Source organism: Mauremys reevesii, linkage group 2, assembly GCF_016161935.1.
Source record: "Mauremys reevesii isolate NIE-2019 linkage group 2, ASM1616193v1, whole genome shotgun sequence".
NCBI classification, from domain to species: domain Eukaryota; kingdom Metazoa; phylum Chordata; order Testudines; family Geoemydidae; genus Mauremys; species Mauremys reevesii.
In genome coordinates this window covers 197,656,556-197,681,080 of record NC_052624.1, presented here as the reverse complement: position 1 = coordinate 197,681,080, position 24,525 = coordinate 197,656,556, and the positions used below count along the sequence as shown (strand labels likewise).

At 41.6% G+C, this 24,525-nt stretch overlaps 1 protein-coding gene across 1 annotated transcript in view; it reads left to right on the top strand.

Moving 5' to 3' along the window:
* LOC120397312 (centrosomal protein of 192 kDa-like) overlaps window positions 1–24,525 on the top strand; it is a 189,227-nt gene that overhangs the window by 55,149 nt on the left and 109,553 nt on the right. Inside the window, exons 22-28 of the mRNA XM_039523013.1 lie at window positions 1,272–1,462; window positions 4,143–4,503; window positions 4,869–5,033; window positions 10,342–10,406; window positions 10,501–10,704; window positions 12,400–12,526; window positions 24,235–24,365. Coding sequence (XP_039378947.1) covers window positions 1,272–1,462; window positions 4,143–4,503; window positions 4,869–5,033; window positions 10,342–10,406; window positions 10,501–10,704; window positions 12,400–12,526; window positions 24,235–24,365 — 1,244 coding nt within the window. The remainder of the gene's footprint in view (window positions 1–1,271; window positions 1,463–4,142; window positions 4,504–4,868; window positions 5,034–10,341; window positions 10,407–10,500; window positions 10,705–12,399; window positions 12,527–24,234; window positions 24,366–24,525) is intronic.

Genomic DNA, 24,525 nt, shown 5'->3' with positions numbered 1-24,525 from the left:
TCCCCTAATAGTGGCAGTGCTGGCTGTCTCTGCATACTTAGTAAGACATTACTGCATTAGTTACATTCAGTAAATGTTTGGTAAATTCTCTTCAACCATAACAGCATAAAGCTTAAGCAGTTTTTTTAATAAATTAAACTGCAGAAGGTGATGATGCTTGCCTGGCAAAAATTTCTCCTTGCCGGTTCTGCTTATAATGCATTCTTTAGACTAATTTACATACTGTAAATTTTAATAGAATCACTTGGTGATTTGCACCTGCAAATAGTTTGTTTGAGCAACTTGCCTAGTAACCTAACCTTCAAAAATCATAGTCTTGCAAATAGTTCAAACTTCAGGATTATTTCCCTAGTAGAACAGAACGGACAGAGAAACGGCAACCATCATTCAAACTGAGACTCAAAAGCAGCAAATTAAAAGGCAAATTGCCTTTTCATATTCATATTCAAATAGCACTGAAACAGATAAGTTATGGTATACAAAAGAAAAATAGGAAACCAGATTTTCAGGATACTCTAGATTGATGCTTCTAAACCTTTTCCATACTGTGACCACATGTTACACCAGAATTTGTGGATACATCTGGTCACTAAACAAAGCTAGCCCTTGAAACCTGTTTGTAACCCTTATGTTTTGATTCTTTGCCCTAAATGACTGCATGTTAAACTACTGTGAACACATATGACCACCTCATGTCTCTGGGTCCAGCCAGGGAATTGCCAAGTGTCTGGACCTCATCTGTTGTTTCAAACAAACATGTTATTACTGACCCAACAAGCTACCCTCTCAGTTTTGACCTGCCATGCAGACTTTGGACCACATTGAACTTTTATGTTTTGCTAAGCAAAACATAAAAATAACACTCCAATTCAGATTAAACCAGTGGTTCTCAAAATTTTGTACTGGTGACCCCTTTCACATATCAGGCGTCTGAGTCCGACGCCCCCCTATAAATTGAACACTTTTTTATAGATTTAACTCCATTATAAATGCTGGAGACAAAGCGGGGTTTGGGGTGGAGGCTGACAGCTCGTGACCCCCCCCATGTACTAACCTCGCGGCCCCGTGAGGGCTCCTGACCCCCAGTTTGAGAACCCCTGGATTAGACAACTCAAAGATCAGTTTTTAAGATCATTGGATCTTAGTGAGTTACAAGAGAGCCAAAATTACCTCATGGTAAGTCTTTTCAAAGTGAACCACTTTGTGAGTGTTCTCACAGCAGAAAACTTAAATTAATACTAGTAAACCGCTTTATTTCTCTTGTGCTGCAGGAAATGGTTGTGGCTTTGGAGATCTTGGTAGTGGAAGTGAAGGAACAGCTTTGGTACCACTATTTCCCCCTAACATGCAGAGTCTTGATACAGGGGTAATTGGAAGAAACATAACTGGAGAAGAAAATGAAGTCTTAGTCCAGGCTTCTTCCAAATATATGACTCCTGATGATATTCCTACTCACAAAGAGGTACAAGCAGTTCCTCCAACTTTTGTTACAACAAAGAACAAAAATCAATTTTTTTGTGGTTGAATGCTTCCAATAAGTCTGTTAAAATATTGTCTTAATTTTCTGAGGACTTATGTATTATCAATGTGGGGTCCTTGGCAATGTGTCTGCAACTCCAGGTGTCAATAAACATCTTATTTGGCTCTGTAGTGGGAGTGAAGCAGAAGGGATATTGCTCCTCTAGCGATGAGCAGGGAGTAGATCTATACCTAGTCTATACAATCTCATCTTCTCTCCCCCTCTTCCAAGACAGTGCTGAATGGGCTGATGTGTACTGGAACTGTACTTCTGAGTCAGCCCTTAGAGCAGAGGGAAGACTCCAGAAGAGGGGAAGCAGAGTTAGTTCAGATGGGTCCTCTTTAGGTGGCCATATAATAAAGACTAGTATATCTCCTACTCCTGAGGGTGTTCTATGCCAAAAATTTAAAAAATCTGCACCCAAAAAAATAAAAATTCTGCACATACAATTTGCAGAATTTTAAAATATTATTTGTCAAATAAATGTGGAGGCTCCAGCATGGCATTGTGGAGCACAAGCCACTGCCTTCACAGAGGTGGAATATGACTGTGCAGTTCCCTGTGGCACATGAACTCAGTGGTGAGGCTGCACCCAGCCCTGACATGCTGCAATAAACGAGCCTGCCCCAGAAACACCCAGGACCCTGCCCCTCTGTGCCAGGTGCACCAGGGGTGGGCAGGTAGGCTCAGCAAGGAACGATCCAAGTGTGGAGGGGCTTAGTGTGGGGGGGATCCAGGTGTGGGTTGAGAGGGTTCTGTGTGGGGCAGTCTGGGTGCGTGCAGCTCAGTGGGGATCTGGGTGCGTGCCGGGGCAGGGGGGTTGGATGCATAGGGACTTGTTGTGGGGTTCTAGGTACAATGGTAATGGGACTCTTCAGAGGGGTCTGGGTGAGGGTGGTTGGGGCTCAGTGGGGGGAGGAGGAATCTGCGTGTGTGGGAGGATAGATCTCGGTGGGGGTTTGGGTGTAGGGGCTCATTTGGGGGGGGTACAGATCTTGGGGGAGTGGGGCTCAATGGGGTGGAGATCCAGGTGCAACTGGTTGGGGCTTGGTGAGATAGAATGGGGATCTGGGCGGGTAGCTTGGGGTGATCTAGGTGCAGGGGGAGTGGGGCTCATTGGGGGGGGAGGTTGAGTGTGTGGGGGGGTGAGACTCAGCGGGAGGGTCTCAGTATGAGGGGGTCTGGAATGCCTGGGGGTTGGGTGGATGGGGGAGCAGCTCCCTGTACAGGGATCCTTCCCCCTGAAGTTGAGGAGCAATGGGTGCAGGAAACTGGGGGCAGTGGGGGGCGGGAAGGACGGATGTGTGTGTGTTTGCAGGGCTTCCTTCAGCTGGGGGAGAAATCTGGGGGTGGGTCTGACTTGACCCTGGGTATCATGCAGGGGAAGAGGAAGTCCCATCCTCCCGACCCCGGCTGGGACTAGCAGTTGAGCCCATCACATGGTAGGAGCTACCAGCTGGGTCTTCCCTGGTTCCACCCCCTGCCCCACAGGGAATTACCTCTCTGCTGGCTGCCCTGGGCAGCCGAAATATACTGCTGGGAAGGGTCGTATGACCATTCTTGCGGCTTCCTTTTGCTTCCCCAGCAGAAAGTCATTTTTCTACAGAGAAGAAAAGAAATCTGCAGGAGACAGAAATTCTGCGCATGCTCAGTGGTGCAGAATTCCCCCAGGAGTAATCTCTGTGGACTATTTCAGGGTGGTTTTAAAATAGCTTTCCTAAAAAGATAGTTGTCTCTTGTATACAGGTATCACTGTATTTGGTCACTACAAATGGTCAGGTCTCTTTCCTTCTGACCCCCTTCGTCCTGATTCCTTAAATTTGTGGCATTGGCTTAGGAGATCTGGGATGTAATTTCAGACTGTTCATTGAATCCTGTTTAATGTATCCCTTCTTATTTATCTTAAATGCAGCTTCAGCATAATATTAATAACATTGCTGCTTAATACCCCATGAGGGGAAGAGAATATGAAAAAAACTAATGTGGGGCCACAAACACTAAAACTGTCTTAATCATAATTGTATGACATCACTACAGGGCACAGGTGATATTGTTTCTGTCTTACTATGTATTTCCATAGTTAGGCTTGTTTCGATTTCTGTTATTTATAATCCTAACTATAAAGTTCCAGTGTTTGTAATGCTTGGTTTGGGAATAATTACATCCCTGTAATGTAAGTTTCTGATACAATGCATTCAAGTTGAGAGTATGTGATGTAGTTTGGGTATTTTGTCTGGGAATAAATTAAGTTTGAATATATGTTGAGGTCTTCATTTTACTTGATTGTAGCCAGCCTTAAGAATATAGCGTGGATTCAATTGGAAATGGTGATAGAATGACTTCAGCATTATCAAATGGGATCATAACATAAGAGAGAGTCTAGTAAGACTGCATGTTAATGTTAGTAGTTCCTAATTTAAGTAATTACTAAAAATTAGTCCAAATTATTTTAATTTTAGTTTAAATGTGCATTTTATATTCAGCTGCTACTTAAAACAATGATCTAATCTGTGTAAACTGGACAGGATGACTTAAGGCCAAATCTAACCAGAAACACTTGCTAGTTTTGTTTGTGTACAGATAATGTGCAAACTACTTTGTTAATTTTTGTTTTGTTTTTAAGGATGCCATTAATGGTGAAGATGTACTAAATTCCATCAGTGTTGCTGAATTCAAACTAGATTCATTATACCTTCAGCACATGGGTGTCAATAAGACTGTGGTTGATCTCTCTGATGCCATTTTAGAGCAGAGAACACAATTCTCTAACTTGTGTCATGCCTTTTCATCTGATGCTGAAGAAGTATTGCACTTGACAGATGAGGTATTTGTGTATGACACAGCTCCTCAAAGTCCTGTCAATGAAAATGCAGCTGTGACTGATACAAATCTAGTTGATGAGTGTGAACTTGGTCTGGCTGATACTTACCTGTCTCCAACTGCTGGTGGTAGAGCAAATGAATATCAAGATGCAGCAGAAGAAGGTTAGTTGCTGTAAAAATAGCCCATTAGGGCAAATGACACAAGATTGGTTTGTATAGTGAGGCAACTAAAATTGTAAGGTAAGCTTTTTCCTAAATATACCAGAAGTTTATAAGAAAAGATCTAAGCCTAACTTAACTAGAAGAAATATCTAGTTCAATTCTGAATACCATTTTTTTATTGATGATATTTAATATATTAAATCGCAGAGTAAAACTTAAATTGTGGCGTCGTACAGTTCATAAAAATGTTATTTCAATGACATTAACTAATATAAATTACAGGTTAGAAAATTTAACTAACCAGCAAACAAATTGCTAGAATTTAAGAGACTACTTTTTTTGTACCCCTGTATCTTGCTCTAAAGTAAATTCAGCATTTTATGATCTGGATGACCCACCACACAGTGTTGTCTATCAAAATGAAGAGGGAAAATGGGTGACTGATCTGGCATATTATACCTCATTTGATAAAGAGCAAGACTTAAATCTGCCTGCAGACAATAAAATAAGTGAGGACTTCATAACTGCATGTAAGTAACCTTTTTTTCTTGTTCTACTGACTACTTGGTTGCATATAATTAAGACTGCTTTCTTTGCAATACATGATCATAGGAATGATTGGTGCTACCACAGTCTCTAGTGTCAAGTATAAGTCTCTGGTCCTGCAATCTGTGGATTTCCCAAGACTGGATCATATGGCTAAGGCTATGTTTATGTCACGGAGGTCATGGAAGCCACGGAATCGATGACTTCCAGAGACCTCTGTGATGTTCTCTGCTTTAGCCCCAGGGGCTGCGGACTCTGGAAGTGACAGCCAGTGGGGTCCTGCCAGGGTTCCAGCGACAGCAGCGACAAATTTACTGGGGGGCTGCAAAGTTCCAGCAACAGGTGACAGGCTCCTGAGGGGGGTACTCCTCAGGGTTCCAGTGACGGGTGACAGCCTCGTGGGGAGAGGAGGACGCCTCAGGCGAGCAGCTGGGGTATCCCATTTTCTCTTTGGGAAATATGGTCACCCTACAGCTCTCAGCTGCTGTGGGTGGAGGGAGAACCCCAGAGCTCCCAGACACCATGATGGTGAGAGAAACCATGGAGCTGCAGCAGCAAAAGTCACAGACAGGTCACAGCTTCTGTGAATTTTTGTTTATTGCTCGTGAACTGTCCATGACTTTTCTACTAAAAATAACCATGACAAAATCTTAGCCTTACATACGGCTAATGGCTTCTTTCCCATGTCTTCTCCCTCCATCCTCCAGTGAGGATTGTGGTTTAAAGGATCTGTTGACTCTCACACAGATGTGTCTGATTACTGTTGTGTAAGTGAACTGGATGTCCGAATAGTACAGGAGTGTAGAACAAAATTGCTTTTGGAAATGAGTCACTGCCACCCTATAATCCCATAGAGAGGCTATTATAGTAATTCTGTATCACCCAATGTATATGGAAGACTCTCAAAACTTCTAGAAACTCCCTAGCAAAATGTTTCTTCTGTCTTTTAACATCTGTAGTTCCATGGAATGCTACATTTTCTGAACTGTATATATTCTAATTACATACTAAATATGTAAAGATTGCAAAGTCAATTCCTAAGTTAGGAAAAAACCTTAATTCTGTATTATACACCTTAATTTCTTTCCGTGTGTGCGCACGCGCACACATGCATTATGATGGTCTTAGTTCTATGAGTCCTTTTCCACAGGACACAACCCTTACTTACTTCCTGAAATATATGGTGCTCAGTGAATGAGGCTGCCATTCACTGCTGCATACTTATTCAGAGTATGGGCCCATGTCATAAATACTACATGCCAGTCAAATGTTGCACTGAATGTGGAATATTTTATTTCTGCACGGGCTTTCTTATTTTGGTCACCACCAGAGTGCCTCACAGACAATTTTATTTTTTATCATCACCTTGGTAAATAATAGAAGTAATATCCCTATTTTACAGCCGGGAACTGAAGTACAAACAGACTTGGGCAGAAATGTAAACATTCATTAACTTTGGGTGCACAACTTGAGACCTCTAGGGCAGGGGTTCTCAAAGTGGGGGTTGTGACCCCTCAGGGGGTCATATGGTTATTACCTGGGGGGGTCACGAGCGGTCAGCCTCCACCCCAAACCTCACTTTACCACCAGCATTTATAATATAAAATATAAATATAAAAAAGGTGTTTTTAATTTATAAGGGGGGTTGCACTCAGAGGCTTGCTGTGTGAAAGGGGTTACTGCTCTAGGGGATGCTCTTTCCAAAGGTACTGAGCATTTGCAGCCCCTATAAACTTCAGGTTGAGTGCTTAGCATTTCTGAAAGCCAGGTCCTAGGCATCTCAAGTGATGTGTGCAGAATTGTAAGAACACAAAACTAATCAGAATCTTCAGAAGTAGCTGCTATAGTGACTTATTAATTTTTAGAAGTCTTTGGCAGAGCAAGGATAGGAGTTATCCTAGTTGCCAGTTCAAGTGCTTAACCACCAGGTCATCTTCCCCCACATACTACCTGGTGCTCCCCTTTATTTACTAAACACCTTCCAACTTCTGCTTCAGATGAGTCAAGGGTCATGTGGAAAACAACCTTACTTCGCAACACAACCCTGTAACATTCTCAGTTCATCCTGTACACTGAATGAATAGGGTTGCTACATTGTGTGATCATAGAATTAAAGATTATAAGAACATAAGAGAGGCCGTACCGGGTCAGACCAAAGGTCCATCTAGCCCAGTATCTGTCTACCCGACAGGCCAGCCCCCCAGGTGCCCTGAGGACCTAACAGGCAATGATCAATGATCATCTCTCTCTCTCTCCATCTCCCATCTCCCTCTGACAGACAGAGAGGGGGGGGGACACCCCCATCCATCCTAATAGCCATTTATATGGACTTAGCCATGAATTTATCCATCCCCCCCCCTTTAAACATTATTTATAGTCTAGCAACCTCCCTCCTCAGGTAGGTTCAGGTTCAAGTTGTTGACTGTGTTGAAAAAGAACTTCATTTTTTTTTTTATTTGTTTATTGCCTTTTAATAATTTTTGGTATTTCTTGTATTATGTGAATAAGTAAATAACTTTTCCTTATCTTTTTCTCCTTCCTTCTCTTGATTTTTATCATCATATTTTATACCCCTATTCTCTTTCTTTTTTTTCTTCTTTTCTTCTTCCTTTCCTCTTAGTCTTTCCTCATTTTTCTCCTCCTCATATCCACCTTCTAAAATCTTTTAATTTTTTTTTTCTTTCTTTTTTTTTCTTTTTATTTTTTTTTTTTTTGAGGTACATCTGTACACAGATCACGTATATACCATGGATTAAGGGCAATAATATTATATATATATTATTCTATATCTTATTCTCTATTTCCTTTCCCCTTTTTAATGATTCCTAACATCCTGTTTGCTTTTTTTTTTCTCTGCACACACACACATCTGATATCAGAGAAGAATTAAGAACTACTTTTTCATCTTTTCCTTTTTGACTCTTAGTTGTAGTTATATTAGTTGTTGTTATAGTTGTTGTTATTTTTTTTTATTTTTTTTTTTTATATTATTTTTTTTTATTTTTTTTTTTTTTTTGCCATTTGATTTGCCAGTTTTTGTGTTTTGTTTTGAAGTTCTTTCTTATCTGCTTTGGTCTTTTTAGTCTTGTAGTATTTAGTATCAGTAGTTTAGTATCATCTCTTCACTTTTTCATGTTTACTGTTTACCCCTTTCTCCATATCAATTATGAATAAATTGAATAGGATTGGTCTGACCCCTGACCATTCTGAACTCCATTTTTTTACCCTCTCCATTCTGAGTTCTTACCATTCCCTCCTACCTTTTCCTTTTCTTTTTAACAAGTTCTTTTCCATTTTAACCCTTTCCTTTTTTAAGAGGACCAAGAGCCTTTGGTGAGGGACCTTGTCAAAGGCTTCTCTAAATACACTATGTCCACTCTCCCCTTGTCCCCACCTGTGTTATGTCCTTCAAATTTTTCTGCTCCAAGATTAATAAGACGAGAGATTTTTTCCTTTTTTTGTTTTATATGCTTTTTATACATTGCTTTTTTTTTTGTTTTTTTCTTTTTTTTTTTTTCTTTTTTTTTTTTACTATTGTTTGTTTTCATTGCACGCGCTCGGTCTGTGCTTGACTTACCGGTCTGTACCCCTTTGTCCCTTTTTAAATTATTTATTAAATTTCCATTCATTGATTGCTACTTCCAGGTATGGGAAGGTTACAACCTTAAAGGAGTTTTTACAAATCATTACGTTTAGTCTTCTTCTACTCTTGTTGAGTGAGAAAAGAATCTGGGAATTGAATTTGGTTATATCCTGAATTAATAATTAATTCCACTCTCTCTCAACTGACCTCCTTCCTGTGACAGTTCCATAGATCAGTCCTACACAGCTCAGCATTTTGTCACCCACAAAAGAAGCTCAGCTCAGAAAGATCAAGCATAAATCATCCTGCGTTTTTCATCTTCCATTTTTCCATCTTTTTTTCTTTGCATTTTTTTTATTTTCTTCTTTTCCTTTTGTATTTTCTAAGGCTTGAGCTTACTGCTTCTTTTTATTTTTTATTTTTTGTGCATTTTGTTAACTTTTTTTCTTTTTTGGCTTTTTTTTCTTTTTTTTCTTCTTGCTTTGTTTTTACTTTTTTTTTTGGCTTTGTTGCTTGTTCTTAACTTTTTTGTTTTTTTCCTTTTTTTTTTTGCTTTTTTCTTTTATTTTCACTTTTTTTTTACATTTTTTATTTTCTTTTTGGGCTTTTTTAGTTCTTTTAGGTTTTTTTTATTTTTTTTTTTTTTCTTATTGATTTCTATATTTTGTTGTCTTAAAAATAGCTTTTAGGGATTGTCTTTTTTCACTATTCAATGTACCTTTGTTTTTTTTTTTTTAACTTTTCATTTTTTATTTTTGTTTTTTTTTAAAATCCCTTTTGTATTGTTCTGGCATGTGGGTCTTTCACCAGGATGTTCTTCCCACCAGTTGTATTATGGTATTTATTTATTTCCATCTATTTATATATACCCTGCATCACTCTCCCGGTCCTCCTCCTGCTATAGTCTGAGCTAGCCCCCTCTTGGACCTCTCTCACAACCCTCCGCCAGCATGTCATTCTCTCTTTATTTCAGCTGCATTTTTAATTTTCTGCATTGTATCATAATGCACATGTACAAGGACACAAGTAAGCTTGCATGGCAACCTTATGATAGACCTATGTTCTCAATCACAACTGCTTATTGTAGGGACCAAAGCATTTATTATTTTGTGTATGCTAGTAATGTAGTTGCAATTCAAGCATGTACAACTAAAACATAAAAGATAGGTTAAATTTACCATATTGGTTACTGTGTATGGATGTGGCAAAAACTGGTACACTACAATTCTGAAATGCTTTAATTTAAGGGAGGCATTTTGAAACTTTGAAGATAATTTTTCATGGAGGATACATGGGTTTGAAAGCCAAAAACTGGTTCAGAGTTCTGTTTGAGATAGGCCCTACAGTGTTGAAGACTATTGCTACAGACACTGTACCAAAAAAGTATTGACAGTTTTGGCTTTTTTTACTGCCAGGAGGACTAAATTACATCTAACACGAAAGCTTAATTTTTTTACATCTAAGGAGTAGAGGCTAGATTTACAAAGGTATTCAAAGCAGGGGCTTTTGTAAATTCCCCACTTGCATCGTTGTGTGTCTATATACCTTTGTAAATCTGGCCCTTGCTGCCTTGTATGCGTAGTTACACATGCTTTAGTAGAAAGAATTTGTCATTGACTTGGAAAAATGCTGCAAACTTATGAAATTTTAATTTCAAATCAGTTTTATACCAATGGCTATGTGTAGTTAATTATTTTCATTTTTTAAAGCTGAAGCAATAGCTAAGATCGCACAAGATCAAGAAGAATTTGAGAGGGATCACAGATTTTTGCAGGTTAGTGACTTTATAAAAAGTTAACTTTCTGAGAACTGCAGAAGGGTGATTTACTTATTTTGTACAACTTTCAAAATGATTTTTTCATTCACAGGAAGAAAAAATAGACACACACAATACATCTGAAGTAGAGGACACATCATGGAAATCTGCCAATAGCTATAAGCTGCTGAAGGCATCCCAAACAACATCTGATCTTAGTAAAGACGCTAGCTACTTACGTTTGTCTTTGGGGGAGTTCTTTGGTCAGAGATCGGAAGCTCTTGGCTGTCTTGGCGGAGGCAGTGACGTGAGAAGGGTATGTGGCTGACCATTTTAATGCAAAGAACTGGACTTCGATGCAAAGAAGAAAAAGATAAGAGGAACATAGCTGGAACTCTGTTCTTCTATTGCATTTGTAACTAATGCTTCCAGAAGAGTGTCATCTTCTAGACCAGGGGTTGGCAACTTTTCTGAGGTGGTGTGCCAAGTCTTCATTTATTCACTCTAATTTAAAGTTTCGCATGCCAGTAATATATGTTAACATTTTTAGAAGGTCTCTTTCTATAAGTCTATCATATATAACTAAACTATTGTTGTATGTAAAGTAAATAAGGTTTTTAAAATGTTTAAGAAGCTTCATTTAAAATTAACTTAAAATGCAGAGCCCCCCGGACCGGTGGCCAAGACCCAGGCAGCGTGAGTGCCACCGAAAATCAGCTCGTGTGCTGCCTTTGGCACGCGTGCCATAGGTTGCCTACCCCTGTTCTAGACTAATCCAGTTGCTAATAATTCTCTGTTCTAGCATGTGAGAGAGATTGGATTAGTTTTGTTCCCAGGCTAGGAGTTATTAGAGAGCAGGTATAGGGCATGCCTTGTGTTATTTAAGGGGCCACTTTGACTACCAGTAGGTTTCAAATTCTACCTTTTGGTGAAGTAATATTGTACATTGGGCTATAGCAGGGGTGCGCAAAATACGGCCTGCGGGCTGGGTTCAGCCCATCTAACGTTTCTTTCCGGCCTTCTCTTTCCCCTTGCAGTCTCAGAGTCCAGGCTGCTAAAAGTCCCTCTGCACAGCGGGGTGCTCAGGCAGGCTGCCTGCCTGCTGTGGCCCCACACCGCTCCTGGAAGTGGCCAGCTGCTGCTGGCACATCTCTGCGCGTCCCTGGCGGGTGGGGAGGTGGCTCCGTGCACTGCCCCTGCCCCCAGCACTGTCCTCAAAGCTTCCATTGGCCAGAAACCAGCCAATGGGAGCTGCGGGGGGGACAGTGCTTGCGGGCGTGGGCAGTGCACATAGACCCGCTGTCCCCCTCCTCCCAAGGGGTGTGCAAGCAGCAGCCAGCCGCAGCTGCTTCTGGGAGTGGCGTGGGGCCATGGCATGCAGGCAGACTGCCTGAACCCTGCTCTGCTGCCAGCCAGGAGCTGCCTGTGGTAAGCACCTTCCAGACAGAGCCTACACCTTGCACCCTCTCCTGCACCCCTGCCCCAGGTCAGAACCCCCTCCTGCACCCAAACTCCCTCCCAGACACTGCATCCCCTCCTGCACCCCAATCCTCTGCCACAGCCCGGACCCCTGTCCTGCACCAAACTCCCAGAACTCACACCCCTCACCCTCTCCAGCACCCCAACACTCTGTACCAGCCCGGAGGTCCCTCCTGCACCCAAACTCCCTCCCAGACCCTGCACCCCCTCCATTAATATAGTAGAAATGTGCAGCCTTTGATGACTTACCAAAATTCGTGGAGTGGCCCTCCTGCAAAAATTATGGCCCACCCCTGGGCTATAGTATATTGTAAAAGTAGGCCAGATACAGGAGGATCGTTGGAGGTCTGTGGAGATTATCCTCTTTTGGGGTAGAGTGAGAAAAATCTGTTCAACTAAACAAAAATGTTTTAACAATGAAAACAATTACATAGGTTTTTTTATATGTGCTACCTAAACACTCTACAGACAATTTTTAGGATGTTATAAAACTACTTGAGGAAAAAATCACTAACTGACTTATTTTTTACAGCCATCTTTTGGTTATCATATTACATCTCCAGAGAAAAGGCAACCTGTAGCTTTGTTAAGGCAGTCTGATGCATCAAGAGGCAACTCTGAGCAAGAGAGTTCACAAATTTCTGATACATTTTTTCCAGGTACTATAAAATGGGTAAAGTAGCAGGATCAATTTGTGAATTGTTAGCTGTATGTGAATATTCCTAACCACTAAAATTAGAATTTGTGAAGACTATTATGAATATACTCTCAAAGGGGGCAATCACTGAAATATTTTTCACCAGGAGTTATTTTCTCTTCTAAGATTAAAGAACACAAAATCTTTATAAGGACTGCATGAGGTCCTAGTGCCAGAGAGAAACTTGAATTGTTCTGGCCATCTCAGCATCTGTCAGGAACACTGGAAAATTGCAGGAAATTACATTTTCAGGTCTTGCGGATCACTTTGGGACACTTCACATTTATTTAGTCTGTTACTAGTTAAATACTATTTATGCAACATCATCTACATGTCTACTCTTGTACAAAAAACACAAGACTAGGTCCCTATCTGGAGAGACAGTAGACATTGGGTGGGCAAGGCAAGGGTGGGGGTCATAACCTAGAATGTTAAGTAATTTATTTTATTCAATTCTTTTGAAGTGGTGGGAAAAACAAGCTTTTGCTTCTGAGTAGAGGGTAAATGTTATTGGGGTGGAACATTTCTGTGACCCTAGTCTTAAAGGCCAAAATCCCATAGTTCACTTATCAAATAAAATAGATAATTGTTGCCTGGTGAGTGGAGAGGGGAGTCAAGCATCCTCAGGTTCCTTCCTCATTGCAGAATTAAGGTCCCAGAGACCTACGCTTTTATAGCTTAGGGGAGGAAAAGCCTCCAGAATCTTAGATGTTTCATACCTTCTTTCTTGTCAGGGTCCAGCACTCAAACTTCTTCTTAATACTTCCCTTTCCAGCCTCTTTCCCCAGGAGCAGCACAATGTCAGCCAAAAACATTGTCTTCCTCTCAGGAAGACAATACCCTTTTGGAATCACGCTGTAAAGGTGAGGAACCCAATAAACAACACACCCACGCTCTCTGAAATTGCTTGAGAAAATGACCAGGAGAATCATAGTAGCTATTGAAATCATCATGAAAGTGTCTCCTATTTTAAAACTATTGTAGACTTTATTATTCCCTTCCATGCCTCATTGGAATAAGTCTTATAGGAAGAGAGGAAAATTCTAAGTGAAGGAAAGAGACTGCCAAGAAGCCCTGAAATTTGAACACATCCAGGAATAAACTGCATGTTGTTGGTGGCATCTGTTTTTGTCATTGACAAGACATGGCAATCTCCCTTGCAGCAGTTAGTAACCCAAAGAACCTCTGACCAAAAGATCAAGAGCACACTATAAGAGGACTTTAAAGCATCCTCTGCCTTTCTCAAAGCAATGCTGGCTACAATAAACTTCGGGAGGTCCACTAATAGGGCCTCTGTTCTGTTGCATTGACCTCAAAACCCACAGACAGGTGCACCGATGAGAAGATCCAATATCAGACTTTTTTTGATGGTTCTAAAGATGTCATGCTCTTTGCAACAAGAACTGTGGCCCCCAGTGCCATGAAGTGACAGCTCTGGCTGCCACCTTGGAGAGCAAACAACTATTCTAAACTAATTCTGTACCTCATATAGGAGGCTGTTTGAGGGGAAAACTGGCAAAAGTACACATCTAGACTCCACCAGCTTGAATTAATAAATTTCAACTGCCCTAAATTATCAGGTTCAGAAACCTATCACTGACTTCTTTAAAGTGCCCTGATGGGGATTTAGTGTGTGTTATAATGAAGTAACCTTTGTAGCAATTAGGCCTACTTTATGGCAACACACCCTGTTACTTGCTGTTTAGGATTTGAAATAGATTAAGTACCATACGTTAATATTTCTACCCCCAAACAACTCTGATTTCCTCTTAATCCACAAGGCCTAGTACTATGAGCTGTCTGCAAGTGAACACGAGAAATAGTATGATTCACTAATCTAAAACCTTCATCCGTTTTCTTTTTTCAGTGAAACTTACTTTCTGTTGCACAGCTTCTCTCCTCATTCATTCATTGTGCTAATGCTGTGATCTGTGGAATTGTGGTCCAGTGTTGTTGCTGGAGGCTCCAGGACTAAGTTCTGCCCTTCAGTTCAGGGCACTGAACTGAAAATCACCAGATTTTCTGCTTCTGGCAGTGGAACAAGTTGGTCAGTTTCTCCTGACCATTTTGTTTTTAAAATTTTTATTTTTATTTGTTTCATGAAGTTGCGATTTAAAATCTTCCTTCTCCTCCTCCTTTTCTGGATTGGATAAATAGTAGCATGGTTTTACAACCTCCTGGATCTGCTGCTGCAGCGCCTCCCTGCTGGACTCTGCCATGCCTGAGTGAACACAGAAGAGCTGTCCTGCAAACACCTGGCTTAAGTTCAAGTGGTGTTCCCTTTGTGAAACAGCACTTACAGGCTCTACAATGGGTGAATTATCCCCTGCTTGTTCCCTGCCAGCCAACACTGGTACAGGGCTCAGTTGGACTGGTATGTTGGGGCCCCATCCTTGCCTGAAGAACTGCAACTCCAACACAGAAAAGGTGTTCCCAGATTGGATCAAGTTCTTTTTTCAAGTTCTACAGGTACAGTGTAGAGAACTAGGAGGAGGACTTGAACTCCCTCTTTTTTGTATCCTTTATGTGAACTGTCTTGAAAGTTAATCTTCTCTGCCCAGGACTTTATTTCCCATGTCACAGAAAAGTTTTTACTCGCTATTTCCTGCTTTTGGAAGGGATATAAATACTTAAGCCTCAATTATAAGCCAATCTCCAATGGGAGATAGGAGACTTCCTCTGTGAGTATTGTAATTTCTCACTCTGTGATTTCTTGCACCTTCTACTGATGCAGTTGGTACTGATCACTGTCAAACAGAACAATGGACTTGATGGACCATGGCCATGTTTGTGGGTTTTGCTTTTATTTTAATTTTTTTAAGTGAGAGATTGATGTGTTGAAATGAACTAAAATGATGTATACTATGAATCTGAGCCTCTGACTTTTCAGGAGTTAGTGAGGCAGGTTGTGCCTTCTCTTTTTCCTACTTCCTTCTTGATGGCAGGAGAGGAAGTTGTGATACACGCCTTCTCTATCAAAGGACTTTTGAGTCAGATGTCAACACTTTCTTAAACACCAATACAGAAAATGATTGAAGCCCCAACTGGCTACTGCCCAGAAGGCTCTTCAGCCACAGGAAAAAGCAGCTAAAAATCCCACTCTTTTCAAATGCAAGGCCTAAAACCAACCCGCCTTTTCTCCAGGACAGTAGCAGGATTTTTAGTATGCTTTTGTGGCTATACTTCTAGGTGAAAGGAACATCCGGAAGATCTGACAAGACAAAGCTCATGGGACATTAATAGCTTTAACTTGAATGTCATTTTTAATTTTCTGCTTGTCATGGTTTCAGTACCTCCAGTCTGGCTACCAGTTCCACCAGATGATTTTGCTCTTACAAGCAATTTATTCTATGCTTTGATCTGAAACCACAGTAGTGGCATGCACAGTGATTTGAATTTAGGCTTTGAGTCACCTTAGGACGTTCAAGATAATTCTTTTGCGGAAGTTTTTATTGCAAATGTTCTGTTGGTTTCCCTAGTTCCTTTCATTTGGGGTTTTACTCAGTTTGGTTGTCTTTCAATGCTGTTTCAAGCATGTCCTAATACTGGCTGTTCAGTCGGAGCTGTACCAGTCTCTCTCCAGTGCATGGTTCTTCCATCTTGACTACTTAGTTCTGTGAAGAGACATTTTTGAATTATCTCTTTTTGTGAACCAGCACCTTTTGGGATACAGACTTGGAAACCAAGCAACTGCCTTTGAGCTGTTAGCTAATAGAAGGGTTTAAAAAACTGTATTCTTAGAGCAGAGGTTTGAGAAGGGATTTGAAGGTAGATAATGTAGCTTTGTGGATGTTTATAGGATGCCCCTCCCAAGTGTGTGGGGTAGCATGGGAGAAAGCAGGAAGTTGCTTGTTTGTAGGAGGCTGCATCATGGACTGATCAGAAGCAAGCATTGACGGTTTGATAGCGAATGAGAGATGAGAGGTATGGTGGGGATTGACTGTGAAAGGCCTAGAAATTGCATACAAGTAGCTTATGTTTGATGTGATATAGAAATGGGGAAAGGGAGTGGAGGGATTCAAAAGAGGGGTGAAATGGTCAAAGCACCAAGTTAGGAAAATGATCTTTGCTGCAGCATTCTGAATGGATATGAGATGGGTAAGAATTTATTTGTCATGTTCATGGACAAGGACATTGCAGTAATCAAGATGCAAGATAAGAATTTGGATGAGAGCTTTTTAGCTGTGTAGATAGGGAAGACCATGTCTAAAGGATTTTACTCAGAATTGGCAAGATACAGACAGGACACAGGACCTAGAGAGAAGTCAGTTGAAGATGGCAATGTCTGAGTAATAGGCAGGATGATGATGGTGTCCACAGTGATCGAGAAAGAAGGTAACAGGGAGGGCTTTGGGGACAAGATTAGGAGCTGAGTTTTATTCATGTTGAGCTTAGACTGACAGCTAGGAATCCATGAGGAGATGTCTGAGGCCTGGTCTACACTATGATTTTAGGTCAAATTTAGCAGCATTACCTCGGTTTATGCCTGGGCCCGTCCACACGATGAAGCCCCCTTTTTTTTTTTTTTTTTTACTTAAAGGGCTCTTTAAATCGATTTCTTTACTCCACCTCCGAGGGGATTAGTGCTGAAATCGGCCTTGCCGGGTCGAATTTGGGGTAGTGTGGACGCAATTCGACAGTATTGGCCTCTGGGAGCTATCCCAGAGTGCTCCATTGTGACTGCTCTGGACAGTGTTCTCAACTCAGATGCACTGGCCAGGTAGACAGGAGAAGGCCTGAAAACTTTTGAATTTCATTTCCTGTTTGGCCAGCGTGTTTGCAGAGCTCATGCAGAGCTCATCAACATGATGTGCACGTTGTCGGGGCACATTGCCCAGACCATGTCCCTCTCGTCACTGTGCTGTCGTCGCCTCCTCACCTGGTTTTGCACAAAACAATTATCAGCTGTTGCTCTGACGGAGGGAGGGGTGACTGACGACATGGCTTACAGGGAATTAAAATCAACAAAAGGGGTGGCTTTGCATCAAGGAGAAACACACACAACTGTCGCACAGAGTGGCCCCCTCAAGGATTGGACTCAAAACTCTGGGTTTAGCAGGCTGTTGGTTTCACAAAACAAATCTGGTCAATTTCTTGTTTTGATCCATCTGTCTTTTACATCTTAGGCTGGCAGCAGACGGTGCAGTATGACTGCAAGCCATCGACAGCTCCTGGGTGCTCGGCAGAAGATGCTGCATTATGATTGCTATCCATCATCATCTCCTGGAAGCTCAACAGAAGATGGTGCAGTACAAGTGCTAGCCATGGTCATCTCCTGGGTGCTCGGCAGAAGATGGGAATGACTTGGCTGAGTCACTCCCATGTCTGCCCAGGCGCCCCGACCGTTCTCACCGAGGTCGGCTAAAAGAGCACCCAAGAATATGACGATGATGGCTACCAATTGTAATGCACCGTCTGCTGCCAAAAGGCAATGAGCTGCTGCTGTGTAGCAATGCAGTCCGTTTGCCAGCACCCAGGAGATGTACGGTGATGGTGAGCTGAGCAGGCTCCATGCTTGCTGTGGATTGGCATCTGCTCAGGTAACCCAGGAAAAAAAGGCGCGAAATGATTGTCTGCCGTTGCTTTCACGGAGGGAAGAGAGGGAGAGAGATTTGAGTGGAAGCAAGTGTGAAACAGTTAGGTACAAAACAAAGGCCTATACTTTATTAATAGTTACCTTTCTTATCTAATAAAGTAGATTCTCACCCCTAAAGTTCAGTCTTTTGCAATGTTTGCTAGCTCAAAGGAGCTAGGAGCACTGCTTCTTTCATGAAGCACCCTGACTTTAGCAAGATACCTTCTCAGTGAGTGGATCCAGGGGGTCGGTCTTCACCCTATGGTATACTGAGTCAGTGTTCTGTCGTCTTTCACAGACAGGGTGTCAAGGTTCCTCCCCCACTCTGAACTTTAGGGTACAGATGTGGGGACCTGCATGGACACTTCTAAGCTTAATTACTAGCTTAGATCTGGTAACACTGCCACCATCCAGAAATTTCAGTGTCTGAATCACTTTGTCCCCCCCAAAATCTTCCCTTTCCTGGGCAGCCTTGAGAGGCTTTTTCACCAAGTTCCTGGTGAACACCGATCCAACCCCTTGGATCTTAACACAGAGAATTTAACCATCCCTCCTCCCTTCCCCCACCAATTCCTGGTGAGTCCAGATCCAATCCCCTTGGATCTTAACACAAGGAAAACATCAATCAGGTTCTTAAAAAGAAAGCTTTTAATTAAAGAAAGGTAAAAATTATCTCTGTAAAATCAGGATGGAAAATACTTTACAGGGTAATCAGATTCATATAGCCCAGAGGAACCCCCCCTTAGGTTCAAAGTTACAGCAAACAGAGGTAAAATCCTCTCAGCAAAAAGGAACATTTACAAGTTGAGAAAACAAAAATAAGACTAACACGTCTTGCCTGGCTATTACTTACAAGTTTGAAACATGAGAGACTGATTCAGAACGATTTGGAGAGCCTGGATTGATGTCTGGTCCCTCTTAGTCCCAAGAGCGAACAACCCCCAAACAAAGAGCACAAACAAAAGACTTCCCTCCACCAAGATTTGAAAGTATCTTGTCCCCTTATTGGTCCTCTGGTCAGGTGTCAGCCAGGATTACTGAGCTTCTTAACCCTTTGCAGGTAAAAGAGACATTAACCCTTAACTATCTGTTTATGACACAGGGCAATCCCCTTGCTGTCATATCACTTCCATGTCATTTTCACTTCTTTATGGTTTCTTTGATGGTTTTCCATTGACTTTTCTGGATTGGTGAAAAGGTAAACAATTGAACAACACATTATGTAATCAGCTAGCCAGGGAGGCTCAACTCCCTCTTACCTGAATGGGCCCTCAACAAGACACATTATTCCCTGATGACTTACTTTCACTCCAAGATCATAGGGCATAACTTTCAACATAGTTACCTTATTCCTTAAATATTGCCTGTATACACATCTCACAATGATGAGTATCAGTAAGTTACAAGACTTCAGTAGAGAACTCACATGCTGCCCTTTATGGATGAATACCATGAAAAGTGGTCCTTTGGGTGTAGTGAGTTTTTCAGGTCTGAGGAGTTGCTTCTATAGAACAGTGAACCCTTTGCCAGTTGGCACCAGTGGACCTCTGTGCCAGACTGGTATTGTGTGATGAGATTCAGTTAAATTGGAGAAATAGAGTTGTTTAGCAACGAAGATAGCAGAACTGAGGGAGAACAGAACAAATTTTTAGTGCAAGTCAGCAGAATGTTGGGATGCTCTGCAGTGTGAGAGCAGGGTCATAGGAAGATGTTGGGAGTGAGCCAAGATTGGGGAGTTGGCAGGTTTGCATCTTGTGATGGGGGAGAGGGGAAAGAGTCAAGGGTAGAGGAGTGAAGCACGCAGAGACTCAACAATCCTGTTAAGGGAGGAGAGAGCTGAGAGCAGACACAAGGAAGTAATCAATACTGGTGGATGGGAAATCATGGAAAGGCTGAGTGACAGGTTGTGAGGACGGGTTGAGCAATGCTGAACGAGACCAAGTGATGGACAGAGAGGGTAAATTCTGTAGCAGTGGAAGTGGTGGGACTGGAAGAGAAGCTCAACACCCCCACCACAGCCTGATCTGGGGGGAGGGTGGGGGAAATGTGTGATGCTTCTTTGGAGTATCTAGGGTTGTGAGGCATCTCACCGCCGGCCACAGGCTACACAAGCACCCCCCTAGGGCTATGCAGGCCATGCACTTGCGCGCGCATGCGCGCTCTCTCTCTCTCTCTCTTCCCCCTCCCCCCCCAGGTTAGTGATAGGCACACTCCAACCACCAAGCTCTCCAAGTGTCTCCCTAGAGTGTCTGGCCCCTATTCCACGGGATACTCTCAATATTTACCAATTCGCTGCTCCCAAAGAAGCAGTAAAAGCTTACAAGTTACACCTCAGATCACAGCTCCATTAAACACACAACACTTTGATATGTTTGTAGTGAAAACAAATAAGCTTATTAACAAAGTATAGAGATTCCTGTGATGGTAAGTAGAAGTATTGGAAACAAAGGGTTACATGTAAAATGGTGCCTAGACTTTTAGACCTGAGAGTATCTTGTTACTAAGTATTGCTCACCAGTGCTTTCCAGCCAGGCAGGCTGTGATATCTCTTGTTTTATGAAACAAGGCATAGAATCAGAAGTGTAGGACTGGAAGGGACCTCAATAGGTCATCTAGTCCGGCTTCCTGCACTGAAAGCAGGACTACATAATAACTAGACCATTCCTGACAGGTGTTTGTCTAACCTGTTCTTAAAAAAAACCCCAGTGACGGAGATTCTACAACCTCCCTAGGCAATTTGTTCCACTTCTTAACTACTCTTACAGTTAGGAAGCTTTTCCTAATGTCCAACCTAACCCTTGCTGCTGCAATTTAAGACCATTGCTTCTTGTTCTGTCTTCAGAGGTTAACAAGAACTATTTTTCACCCTCCTCCTTGTAACAACCTTTTATATACTTGAAAACTGTTATCGTGTCCTCAGTCTTCTCTTCTCCAGACTAAACCCATTTTTTTTCAGTCTTTCCTCATGTCATGTTTTCTAGACCTTTAATTATTTTTGTTGCTCTCCTCTGGGGTCTGTCCAATTTTTCCACATCTTTCCTGAATTGTGGCACCCAGAACTGGACACAATACTCTGAGGCTTTATGAGCACAGAGTAGAGCGAAAGAATTACTTCTCATGTCTTGCTTACAACAGTCCTGCTAATACATCCCAGAATGATATTTGCTTTTTTTGCAACAGTTGACTCATATTTAGCTTGTGGTCTAGTATGGCTCCCCAGATCTCTTTCCGCAGTGCTCCTTTGTAGGCAGTCGTTTCCCATTTTGTATGTGTGCAACGGACTGTTCCTTCCTAAGTGGAGTACTTTGCATTTCTCCTTAGTAAATTTCATCCTATTTACTTCAGACCATTTCTTTAATTTGTCCAGATCATTTTGAATTTTAATGCTATCTTCCAAAGCACTTGCAACCCCTCCCCGCTTGGTATTGTCCACAAACTTTATAAGTGTACTCTCTATGCCATTATCTGAATCATTTATTAAGATATTGAACAGAACCAGGACTGATCCCAGTGGGACTGCACTCGATAGGTCCTTCTAGCTTGAGTATGAACCACTGATAACTACTCTCTGGAAATGGTTTTCCAACCAGTTATGCACCCACTTTTATAGTAGCTCCATCTAGGCTATATTTCCTTAGTTTATGAGAAGGTCATGCAAGACAGTATCAAAAGCCTTACTAAAGTCAAGATATACCTCATCTACCGCTTCCCCGCCATCCAAAAGGCTTGTTACCCTGTCAAAAAAAGCTAGTAGGGTTGGTTTGACATTTTTTCTTGATAAATCCATGTTGACTGTTACTTATCTTCTTATCTTTAGGTGTTTGCAAATTTATTTTTTGATTATTTGCTCCATTATCTTTCTGGGGGGTACTGAAGTTAAGCTGACTGGTCTGTAATTCCCTGGGTTGTCCTTATTTCTTTTATCATAGTTGGGCACTGTATTTGCCCTCTTCTGGTCCTCTGGAATCTCTTCTGTATTCCATGTGTTTTTGAAGATAATTGCTAATGGCTCAGATAGTCTCCTCAATCAGCGCCTTGATTATACTAGGATGTATTTCATCAGGCCTTGCTGACTTGAAGACATCTAACTTGTCTAGGTAATTTTTAACTTGTTCTTTCCTTATTTTAGCCTCAGATCCTACCTCATTTTCACTAGCGTTCAGTAGGTTAGATGTCCAGTCATTACTAACCTTTTGGTGAAAACTGAAACAAAGAAGTCATTTAGCATTTCTGCCATTTCCACATTTTCTGTTATTTTTTCCCCTTCCCATTGAGTAAATAGCCTGCCCTGTCCTTGGTTTTCCTCTTGCTGTTTCTAGAATGTTTTCTTGTTACCCTTTGTCTTTAGCAAGTTTAATCTCATTAGAAAGGCCAAGGCAAAAAATTTTGTTCCTACATGCGTGTGGTGTTTGTTTTATGTTCATCCTTCGTAATTTGATCTAGTTTCCACTTTCTGTTTGACTTTCTTTTGAGTTTCAGATGAAGATCTCCTGGTTAAGCCAGGGTCGTCTCTTGCCATACTTCCTATCTTTTGTACACAGTGGGATAGTTTTCTCTTGTGCAGTTAATAATGTCTCTCTAAAAAACTGCCATCTCTCTCGAGCTGTTTTTCCCCTTAGACTTGCTTCTCATGGGTTCTTATCTACCAACTCCCCGAGTTTGCTGAAGTCTGCCTTCTTGAAATCCATTATCTGTATTGTTCTGTTTTCCTTCTTACCAGTCTTTAGAATCATGAACTCTCATTTCATGATCACTTTGACCCAAGCTGTCTTCCACTTTCAAATTCTCAACCAGTTCCTCCTATTTGTCAAAATCAGATCTAAAACAGCCTCCCCACTTAATTGCTTTCTACACCTTCTGAAATAAAAATTTTTTTCCAGTGCATTCCAAGAACTTGTTGGATAATCTGTGTCCCGCTGTCAGCTTGTTTCCTAGGTGAAGGAAGTGGTGTTTCCTTGTGTTATCTGATAGACCAGACCAATCCTTTTGATCTTAGCCATAAAGAGGATACCCTTGTGCTGATTATAATTAGAGTTGTATTCACTACCCAGAGTTGCTAGTCTCTATGTAAATTGACTGCTTTTCTCCTTAAACTTTTGATTCACAGCACCAGCAGAGCACAGTTCACCTTTCAATTTCTAGCTAGCTAAAATCATGTCAGTTAATACCAAGTTCAGCAATTAATTCTCTATGCACCAATATTCTAACAACCACAGGATGCCTCTGGGAAGGTACCTTTAATTGTAGAAGTTTACTTACTCATTTTAAGCATAACTTCTAAAATTTAAGGCTAGATTTTTTTTTTTGAAGTACTTTGACTACATTTATTTCAGAAGCATTTTGGCTGTAGAGCAGTGATTATTTTCCTATAGGTTTCCATATAGATTTTGTAATCTTACGCCTGGTATCTGGCTTGGTATGCAAATAAGTATCTATTGTACGTCATACAATACACACATGACCAAACAGATAACTGCAAGAGAAGTGTAGAGGGATGGGTGTGAAGCTAGAGATGGTGGCACTGGACGGGTGGAAGTTCTGGTGGGAATGGGTGTGGCAGGGGGAGAGGATGGGGATGGAGGGAAGGGCAGGGTTGGGACAAATGGCTCCAAAGGTGAGGAGAAGGCAGAAGAGGAGGGTGGATGTAGCCTCTGGATTAATGCTGGTGGGAGGAAGGGTTGATGCTATGGGGGGGAGTGGCAGATGGGTGAGAGAAAAAATAAATTTGATAAATGCTGTGGAAGTAATGCTTTTTTAGCCCCCCTCAGGAAGCTGGGGTTCCTTGCCTTTCCCTTCTGAGGAGGTAGAAAAGTGAGCAGCAGAGTTCTGGCCCTGGTACATTGTAGGCAGAGGGGACCCAGGAGTTGATCATCTCATCAGGTGTCTTTCGCCCCACCCCCTCCCCCCATGAAGCTGGGGTTTGTAAAAGGCTGTGGCCTCACTGTTTGGATTTTCAAAGGAAGACATGTGGTCCTAATGATCACTGCTTTTAGCAGAACTTGAGGGGTGGGGTGGGTACATCCCAAGAAAATGGGTATTTAAACAATCTGTTTATCAGTAACTACTACTTATCCTCTTTTTCTCTGTTTTTATAGAAGTCATAAAAGTGCACACAAGGGAATATCCAGACTCTGTGTCAGCCACGTTCACTGTTGATGAAATGGAGACTACAGCAGGAATAAGTAAAGGCATAAATACGCAAACTGCTACTGAAAGTGAAATAGAGGTATCTCCATGTATTTATAATATAAAAGTATAGGGAAAACTCATAATTCATCTGAGCTGTGACTATTAAGATATCAAATGTGAGCTTTCACAATGAGCCATTGCTTTTTTTCCTTCTGTAAAGTAGATCATGTCAAATGATGCTTATCTGCTCTAGAGCA